At 33.7% G+C, this 10,940-nt stretch overlaps 1 protein-coding gene across 1 annotated transcript; it reads left to right on the top strand.

The window, feature by feature from the left end:
- The first annotated feature begins 5,873 nt into the window (after positions 1-5,873).
- Positions 5,874-10,401, top strand: LOC145686617 (uncharacterized). Its single transcript, XM_081760075.1, has 4 exons — positions 5,874-6,006; positions 8,088-8,386; positions 9,040-9,378; positions 9,959-10,401. Exons 1-4 carry the CDS (start codon positions 5,998-6,000, stop codon positions 10,266-10,268), a joined length of 957 nt encoding a protein of 318 aa, XP_081616201.1. The 5' UTR covers positions 5,874-5,997; the 3' UTR covers positions 10,269-10,401.
- Positions 10,402-10,940: the final 539 nt, after the last annotated feature.

Genomic DNA, 10,940 nt, shown 5'->3' with positions numbered 1-10,940 from the left:
GGACAATTATATTTTTTATGACTTCAAATATAGTTTAACAACGAAACAATGCGTGAAGCGATTTCATTTGACTTTTGGGGATCGAGTATCATCCAATACGAATGTGTAAAATTGATTTTCCAAAGTCCATCGTGGTCACACATTTCTCAGTGATGAAATGAGCGAAGATCGACCATCCACGTCTGTTGTTGCCAGTAATGTTTATGCTGTGCGTAAACTGATTCAAAGAGAGCGGTATGTAACATACTGTCAGATTCAAGCATCCTTAAACACTGACATGAAAGCAACGGTTTGGGTACAAAACATCGCGGGCAGAACCTCGCAGCGACAACCTCGCGGACCAAAACCTTGCCTGGCCAAAACCTCGCCGCCCAAAACCTCGCGGACCAAAACCTCGCCTGGCCAAAACCTCGCCGACCAAAATCTCGCGGGCCAAAATCTCCTCATATCCAAAATCTCGCCTGGCCAAAACCTCGCGGTCCTGATCTCGGGACACAGAATCTCTCCCGGTCTAAACTACGCGGGATGTAATCTCTGGCCGAGAAGAAATGTCGTCAGTATAAAACGTCGTCACGACGATTTCTTCGATGTAGAATGTTCTATATATTGCTATATGTATATATTTAGTAATAACACATAATTGCATTAAGATAATAAGAAGGAAAATTCTAACGCTTGCTTTGAAACTCTATCCTATATAACAATGAAAATGACTATGTTTGTGACATTATACCTCTTGCGCCACCCGACCGATCTCGATGAAATTTTCAACATAGATGAGGTTCCGGCCTGGGATGTATTTTATAATTTCATTTTGACGGCACACCGAAGGGGAGGGGGAGATATTTAAAAATAAATAAAATTTAATAACTCTTGAACCACGAAACCAATCTCGATCTAATTTGCACACAGATCAGGTTAGAGCCTGGGGTGGTTATCATTTCACTTTGACGGGAAGGGGGAGACATATAGAAATACATAAAAATGAAAGTGACTGCGTTTGTGACTTAATAACTCTTGAACCATTCGACTGGTCTTGATCAAAGTTTCAACATGTATGGGGTTTCAGCCTGGGATGGTTTTTATTCACTTTGAAGGTGACCTTAGGAGATCTTAACAAAATCTAATAATATTTATGAAAGTAATATCTGAGGTTTTACGTCCGTCGACATGTCTTGAGAGTTAAAGGAGATGTAGATGATCAGAATGAAGGAAATGATGGAATGAAGAAAGTGGGAGGAAACGGGAATACCCCGAGAAAGCCCACAATCACGATATTTTGTATCTTCCTCTAATTCCTCCTCTTTTTCTTCTTCTTTTTGTCATTATTATTATTATTATTATTATTATTATTATTATTATTATTATTATTATTATTATTATTATTATTATTATTTGTAATATACATAGAATTGAATATTAAGAAACTCATTGGGTAAATTTTAAGGAAAGGTTTCATTCCGCAAAGTTTTGGCCAAGCGAGATTTTGGTCCGAGAGGTTTTTGAACGGCGAGGTTTTGGCCGGGCGACATTTGGTCCCGCGAGGTTTTGGGCGGCGAATTTTTGGCCACGCGAGGTTTTGGCCAGCGAGATTTTGGGCGCCGAGGTTTCGGCTGCAAGATTTTGTCCGTATCCTGAAAGCAACATATACGATTTTGCATGGTCAAATGAGCGTAGGGAAACTTTCAAGCCGTTGAATCCTATGCGACTTAACAAAGGCTCTAAAACAGGCGCATGTTAATTAGTGTAAACAAATGATTTACAAAAAAGAAAGAAAAGAAAAGAAAAGAAAAGAAAAGAAAAGAAAAGAAAAGAAAAAAATCTGAAGTAATGAAATCTGATGTATTACATCGTTACAGGGGACAAATCATGAACTTATTCATACAAATCTGAAACTAAAAATCAATCGGCTATTTGTGTGTTTCAAGTTAGTCGAAACAATCAAAAGTTGTTCGTTCGAGGAGAGCTACCAAGGAAATGATTACTTATTTCTTCGGGTATACTGGACATGTGACAATCCTAGCTTTAGAAGATTTAGAAAAATTAAATGCTGACTGGTATACAAAAACTTGTTTGCCAGAGGTGAATGACTTATGCAAAACAATTCCAAATCGTCGGGTCATTCATCATGACGACACCAGTTCCCACTCAGTGCACCAAAATGATGATTTTTTTTTTGTTAAGTAACTGTTAAAAATGTCGAATTAATAACTCATTGTCCGTACTCATTCGGTTTATCATCAAACACCGACATTTTTTGTATGAAGAATAATGCTTGTGTCGAGTCATTTGTAACTCCAGAAACAACTGGTGAAGCATTCCAAACAGCGGTTTCTGAGATAGCAGTCTCAGAATGGAAGAAAATGCTTCCAAAATTGGTTTGAGTGTATGCAAAAATATATCTATCTTAATGATAAATACTATGAAAAGAATTAAAATCATTTCCAGAATTTTACATGTCTTTTTTTTATATGGTTTGCAGAAGCTTTCTCAGAACCTTCGTATTAGAACAAGAGCACTAGGAGATATGGAGAAGCACTTTCTTAGCATCAATTCAATGTCTAAAGAATAGGTTTCATCTCCTCTCTAAGCCCTCTTCTCAAACTAGAAGTGATAGAAATTAATGTTTTTCTATTTTAACGTTCATCACCAAAGAACAAAAATGGTAACATATATCGACTAGCTTTTTCTTGTAATAAGGAAAGGTATTATATTCTCCCGCAGCTCTGTACTAAAACCGGAAATGATAAAAATTTACTACTACATCCGGTTTCGATTTTGATCTCCATATAGCGGAAACGGTAAGTGATAGCAACACATGGTTTTTGTAATCTATTCAACACCCCTGAAGTAGTAGAAATGAACAACTTTCTGTTCAACGTTGATCGCCATAGACCTAAAAACGGTAAGTAATAGCGCGAAGTGTTATTTTGAAATTGATTCCGCGTCATAAGAGTGGGTTCCATCTCCTCCGTTAAATCTCTATTCAAACCAGAAGTAGTAGAAATGAACAACTTCCTGTTTCAACGTTGATCGCCATAGACCTAAAAACGTTAAGTGATAGCGCGAAGTGTTATTTTGAAATTGATTCAGCGTCATAAGAGTAGGTTCCATCTCCTCCGTTAAATCTCTATTCAAACCAGAAGTAGTAGAAATGAACAACTTCCTGTTTCAACGTTGATCGCCATAGACCTAAAAACGTTAAGTGATAGCGCGAAGTGTTATTTTGAAATTGATTCAGCGTCATAAGAGTAGGTTCCATCTCCTCCGTTAAATCTCTATTCAAACCAGAAGTAGTAGAAATGAACAACTTCCTGTTTCAACGTTGATCGCCATAGACCTAAAAACGTTAAGCGATAGTGCGAAGTTTTACTTTGAAATTGATTCAGTGTCATAAGAGTAGGTTTCATCTCCTCCGTTAAATCTCTATTCAAACCAGAAGTTGTAGAAATGAACAACTTCCTGTTTCAACGTTGATCGCCATAGACCTAAAAACGTTAAGCGATAGTGCGAAGTGTTACTTTGAAATTGATTCAGTGTCATAAGAGTAGGTTTCATCTCCTCCGTTAAATCTCTATTCAAACCAGAAGTTGTAGAAATTAACAACTTCCTGTTTTAGTGTTGATCACTACAGAAAAATAAGTACCGTGATATATCGTGACAAGCTGAGTTTTGGAATCGATTAACCGTCTGAAGAAAATATATGATTTTCACCCGCATCTCTATGCTAAAACCACCAGTGATAGAAATGTACTACTTCAGGTTTCACTATGTGTTTCCAGACAGCAAAAAATTTTTGTAAGAGACAGGAAAACATTTTTTTTTTTATATGGTTTCAGTGTCCCAAAAACAAGTTCCATTTCTGACCTTATTTTATTTAACAACTTCTAGTGCTTTTTCCATAGAGAAGTTCAATGTAAAAATCAGCAGTGAAAGGACTAATGCTCTGCAAAATTAATTTTACGATGCCTTGCAGTGAATTCTTTAATAAAATAAAGAACAATTAGTGCTTTTTGGAGCTCCTTCGTGGCTGAGTGGTTAGCGCATACGTCACTGGCGTGGAAGACAAGGGTTCGATTCCCGGCGGGAGCTCATGTAGTTCGGATTCTACTTTAATCAGTAGATTCACGTCTCATATAACCACATTGCTGAGAGGGACGTTAAAAAGTCAAAACCAACTCAATAAGTGCTTTTCGAGAAAGGTTCATTCAAGTGAAAAGTGTAAGTCTGAATAATGTATAGTAGTCCTTCCTTTCCTCCTCGTTTTGCGAATGTTAAGCTAATTAGTTGTTAAATTTTGTCGTCTTGCTGCACCAAATTTGACTACTGAACAGAAATTTTAAGACTAAAATCTCTCATAGTAATTTCTGCATAATAATAATAATAATAATAATAATAATAATAATAATAATAATGATAATAATAATAATAATAATAATAATAGAGCTCCTTTGTGGCTAAGCGGTTAGCGTACGCGCCTTTAGCGTGGGAGACCCGGGTTCGATTCCCGGTGGTAGCTCATGTGGTCCGGATTCCACGTTAATCAGTAGGTCCACGTCTCATATAGCCTCTCTGCTGAACGGGACGTTAAACTCAAAATCAACTCAATAATAATAATAATAATTTTTGAATTTTACAATACTCAAAAAGCAATATTTGGAATGTCTTATTTAATAAATATACAAAATTCAGTATGGTTTGGTATATTGTCTATTGAATTTTTGTCTTTGCTTTACCTACACTGTTTATATCTGTTTATGTGTATTATTTTATAATCTCTTTGTAATTTATTTTTATTATGTTCAATATATTTAATTTATATGTTTAATAATATGTTTTGCTTGATTTAATAGTTATTGAATCGAGGTTATGTTGTAACTTTATTTTATAATTTAGTTTGTATCAAACTTATGGGTAAAATTTTGATTTATTTTCTTTTTTTTTTCTTTTTTTTTGTATTTTGTCGAGATGATTTGATGTATTTGTAATTTGTTTTGTTTTGTTTGTATTTCTCTCGTAATCTTTTATTGTATATTATTGTATATATGACCATTTTGGCCTCGGCTATGGTCTTTATCATTATCAATAAATAAGTAAATTAAATAATAATAATAATAATAATAATAACAATTATTATTATTATTATTATTATTATTATTATTACTACTACTACTATTATTATTATTATTATTATTATTATTATTATTATTATTATTATTATTATTATTATTATTATTATTATTATTATTATTATTTGGTGCTACAAACCAAAACACTGTCTTTGTGCATACTAATATTTATGCAATGTAAATTTGAATTCTGAGTGGTCAGGGAGAATAAATCTTATATTAGAATTTTTAAAAACGTTAATTATGAATTCTCAATGTGCACATGCCTTGTTAAGTTGAGAATTTCTCACGAGAATTTTTGATCAAATATTGCCATTAATAATATGTCAGTTTGGAGCTTTGAAAATCTGGCAAGTCTAATTTACGATAAGAAAGAAAAAAACAGAGTATTATTAGAAACAGGAAAAGAGCAAAACTCTGTTAATGTTTAAACATATACAGCTTGTCTTTCTTTGCACTTAGTAACTTGTCATCAACAAAAGCAAAGAGACAAAAAATATTAAAGAAAACAGCAAATACCTTTCGTAAACACTGCAAACAATGTTGTTGATATAAATGTTCTGCATATGACCTCTTGAACTTGTAACTTTTACTCAATTGTATACGACCCAATATTTTTGACAATTTGTTACGGAACGTGTCAACACAATAGGACATGGTGACTTTCTTATGAAATAAGTTTTTTCTCACTGTCTAGGCGAAAAAAAAATAATGTAAAATTTGTAAGATTGTGAAATGTGACTGAAGAAACATATTTGTTATTATTCTAAAGATTCTATTATTTAGTATAAAAGCATGGAAAATCGAAGTACTAGTCACAGTTTAACTAAATAGGTTCAGGTATCAAGAACAGCAAGAAGATCTCATCATGCAATTGGTGAGTATCAGTCTAACGCTTCCTTTTACGGGAGTCATAATAAGAACGACGGATGTATACTTGAGTCGTGCGGATATACGCAGAGCCGTTCAAAAATATACAAATTTACACCTAAATACTATTATCATTAAGTGCTTGTGTTAATTAAGTTTTCTCCTTCGATTTTTTTTTCTGTATGAATTAATTACATCAGATTATTTGAAAGACGTTACTAAGGTTCTTGATATTTGATTTGTCGCACTTGTGATTGGAATTTAGTCAGATACATAAAGTTAAATACTTCTCCCATATCTATGTGGTTGATGTTAGCCTTGCTTTAGTAATTCAATACAGAAATATCACGAAACCTCTGAGTAAAGAACATAGTTTTTATTAAAATATCAATGTGTAAGAATTTCGCTAAATAATTAAACCTTTGGATTCATGTGGCACATATGATGTGTCCGATGAAGCCTAAGGTTTAGTTAGTTGGGGAAACTGTTATACATCGATATTTTAAGAAAGACATTGCACTTTGCTTAATGTGTATGTTATTTCTGTTCTCCCATATGTAATATCTAAAAACTCAAACTGTGAATAGTTACGGTGGCTAAGAGAGAGTGTGGTCACTTTTGGTGCTACTGGTTTCTGGATCGTTCAAAGGTCAAATAAGGTGTTGTGCACTGCACAATGTAGCATCGATGGGTTTTCTCAAGATTCTCTAGTTTTCTTTTAGATTCTTATTCCATCAATTATATTCATTCATTTTCTTCCTTTAGTCTAATGTGTATAACCGTAGAACGTAAAACTGAAAGATTTCATTTCAGAAAGGCGTCACTAAGTTAATTTAAATGTTTATCAAAGGCAATATTTCTAAGTACTATCTTGTCCATATTCTTTAGAATTTTAATTACAGTTTCAAATGGTTAAGCCCATATTATGGGTCAGATTTTTACGCTTTAGTATAAGAACTCATCTTGAAGAACTTGGGAGGGAAATTGTGTACATAAGAAACTAGCTTTACTTTTATTTGTAAGTTTAGAGTTTCTTTGAAACCTAGTACGACTAAGTCTAAGGGCTAAGAGTTGTAACAATAGGCGCGAGTCGACTAAACCAAGTAATCATTCAAGGACAAATCTAACCAGTGGCTGGGGGGCCTATGCTCCACAGTTTTTTGAGAGGCTAAAATAATTGAAGCCATTATTTATATATTTTTGAAAATTTATATTAATTATTATAAATTACTATAATACTATTATAATCTGGGTTCTAGTTGACCCCCCCCCAGATTTTAACTTCTAGAGCTGCCTCTGTACACAATGAAGGTAGATTCTAGTGCGTTCATATGAATTTGAAACATCAAGACTCGAATGTCTCCGCTTATTTTTCAGAAGTAAAACATTTTATTCGGTTCGTATTTAACTGAATAGTGCACAAAAGCAATTTTAATTCAAATGGATTCCTGTTAGATTTCCAACAGTTTACAGTACACTATATTTTAAGTGAAAAAGGAGATACTTTTTTTTTTTTTCAAAATCGTCCATTTTGGATTTTGGTCTTTGGGTGAAAGATTTCTAGGTCTTTGGGTGAAATGTTTCACAATTGTTAATATATTTCTTTTCTGTTTTTTAAATCATAGAAACAACTAATTTTAGAAACGAAACTAGAAATAACAACAAAAAACCTTTCCATTTGCATAATCTCAATCATGTAATCCGATAGAGTTCAACATATAGATTCAAAAATCGTTAAATATAAATTTAGAAAAATAAAATGGACATGAAAATCTTCTTTTCTTTTCTACCTTCAATTACAAAATCAATTTGAGCTTATTTGAATACCAGTTTATAAGATCTCGTATAACTTAACAAAATTGATATCTAAAGTTTGTTTCCTTTAAAATAGGTATTATAACGTTAAACTGTTTGGTTAAAGCACAAACTTCTATTTATTTTTCGTACTAAAAATAAAATTCATGTAGAATTCCATAATTAATTTAAGGTGTATGTGTGTTTTGCAGTGAGTATTTGGGAATAAATTCTTCTCGATATACTAGAAGACAGAATTGCTCTTATATATTTTGCTTTTTAATATCGTTACAGATCCTTTTATTTTCACTCTGTTTTGCGTCAACATTAGGCGACGTTCCTGTATTTAGGAACGCATATGCACCACCACCACCACCACCAGTACCAACATATGCGCCTCCACCACTGGTACCAACATATGCTCCACCACAACCCGCTCCACTTCCCGTTTATGGTCTACCTTCTTCCCCATTACTGCCAGGACCGGCGCCCACAGAAGTAATATCTGGTTCTTCCGCTCCACAGTTGATCACAGAAGAAGTAATCTCTAATCTTAATTTAATCCAAGATGATGCTGGTCAATTTTCCCTAAGGTAAGAAATTATTCTTTCCATAACATTATCAGGGATAAGCTTTGAAACATGAGTTTAAAACTAATAGAACTTAAACTTTAGTTCTTTATTCTTACAAAATAAAGGAATAAACATTCTATTCATTATGTAATAACCATAAATAAAAGGGTGCTACAGAGCCGATTTATTCCAATTTAATTTTATGCTGCTATAGAATGCAATTATGAAGCAAAATCGTGATAACTGAAACACACTGACTCTTTGACTTATCAGCAATCAAGAAACCCGTGTCAAACTTGATGTAGTTATCTAATTATTTAGGCACCTTAAGACGTTTCCATGGTAACAACTTTATTGTGTTGATTTGGTTTGGTTTGTTGTATGGGGTTTAGTGTTACTTTTCAGCACTCAAGCTATATAAGAAGTGAATCCGAACCACCATAATGTATTCAACTTTCGAAGCTTCTTTACCGGGATTGAATCCAAGACCCCGTTCATCAAAGATAAACGTACTAGTCATTAGACGAGTGGGAGGGCTCTACTGTGTTTTGAAATATGAGACAGGTTCCTATGGTAGTACTTAGAACTAGAATAAAGCTTTTTAAGGCAAGTAAATCAAATAGAGCCTAAATCGATAACATAATAATTTAATTCATTTTGTATTATATTTTCAGTTTTTCTTCACCAACGGGAATATCAGAAACAAGAACTGGAGTACTGGTACCAACATCTGATGGAACAGACTATGTTCTTGTTCAAAAGGGCGAGTTCAGCTTTATTACGAAAGAGGGGAAACCTGTGACTATATCTTTCGAAGCAGATGAGAATGGTTACAGAGCTGTAGGTAATGCTATTCCACAGGCACCGTCTCTTCCTTTGGTACCCCTTCCTCCAAGCAACGTCAATGAAATTCCTCTTCCTTCATCAAGTGGAGCTGCCCAAACCACTGTTCATGAAGAAGTCATTCCAGGACTAATTTTAATTCAAGACGATGCAGGACAATTTTCTCTTAGGTAAGATATACGTTCACTCTTCAAGAGCTTCCAGCACTTTAATGGAATGACTTGTATTTTAGATGCAGCAAAGTTGCATTCAGCTAAATTTTGCGGTATTTCTGTATAGTCTAATTGTGTACAACACAGTAGAATCAGAAAACAGTAGAATCGTTAATTACCACAACGATATTCTTTACAATTTCGTTATTGTTGGCTGACTTTAAGACGTCTTAGTTTAGTATGCGAATTTGAACATCATACTCTTGGTGTTTGAACATGGAGATATTCTCAAATAAATTAAGCCATGATTGTCTTACTTAATAAAAGGCTGAACGTCAGCCGTAGCAACTTAAAAAATAATTATACCTCTAAAATCATTGTTGATTTGTAATTTATGTTCCTATTTCACCTGATTTATGTTCTTCTTTCATAATATTCTAATTAGTTGATCGAAAATGGATGGTTATTGCCGTACAATATAGTCTTTAATTATATTAAACGCAGTCTTTCATAAACTCTCTTGAATAAAATGTTTTAATATTAATTTTATGTCGAAATACTCTTAGATTCATTTAAAATGATTATTCGTCACTTTCAGCTTATCTTCACCAACTGGAATATCAGAAGCAATTACTGGAGAATTAAAACCTAATGCAGAAGGCAATGACTATGTTCTTGTCCAGAAGGGAGAATTCACTTATATTACTCCAGAAGGAATCTCAGAGACTGTATCCTTTGTAGCAGATGAGAATGGCTACAGAGCTACGGGTGACCATTTGCCTCAACTACCAAGTGTACCTGCAGTAGCTCCTGTTCCTGTACTACCTATCGGACCTATAACACCTATTGCAACACAACCACTACCTGTTACTCCCACTCTTACATATGGACTACCTCTTAGAAAATGAATCAATATAGCATAAAGTTGTGTACTGATTGCAATACGAAAAATGGAATTTGGATACGTTCTGTTTCTAATTTTTATATGTTTATTGTTGTTGGTATTTGCTGTTTGTGAAATAAATCTTTATTATTATACAATTACGTGTTCTTTTTGTTAAAAAAATATATTTAAATTATTGGTTTTGTTTACCCAAGTATAAGAAAAGATCCTATTACAGACATAATTTATGCATAAGAACATATTAGGGGAAAATGTGGTATTGACGGTCATCTAATCGCAATTGAACATACTGTAGAAACGGATGCAAGTATTCTACCTTTTTAAAATTGAATAACTAAACAGGGACGTATACAGGAAGTGAGTCCTGGGATCCGGATCCTGCAATTGAAATAAAGTGGCGAATTTTGCAATAGGTTTACCAATTATTAAAAAAAAAAACAAAAAAAAATCATATTAAAGGGGGTAAATAGCAATATGCGTTCTGTCTGTAGAATTCAAATCGAGTATTGGCTTGTACAATAACAATATTAACTGCAATAAATAATGGGAGCAAAGTGTCACAGCTGTTAAGCGCTCACCTCTAAAGCGAGGGGTCCCTGGTTCAAATCCATGTCATGGGAATTTATGGTGGACAATATTTTGTTCGTGGGTGTTCTGCGAGTTGTCCTGCTTCTTG

This window comes from Thermobia domestica, chromosome 5 (assembly GCF_964235325.1).
Source record: "Thermobia domestica chromosome 5, izTheDome1.hap1.1, whole genome shotgun sequence".
Taxonomy (NCBI): Eukaryota; Metazoa; Arthropoda; class Insecta; order Zygentoma; family Lepismatidae; genus Thermobia; species Thermobia domestica.
The sequence above is the reverse complement of the archived record's forward strand: the minus strand, read 5'-3'. Positions and strand labels throughout refer to the sequence as shown.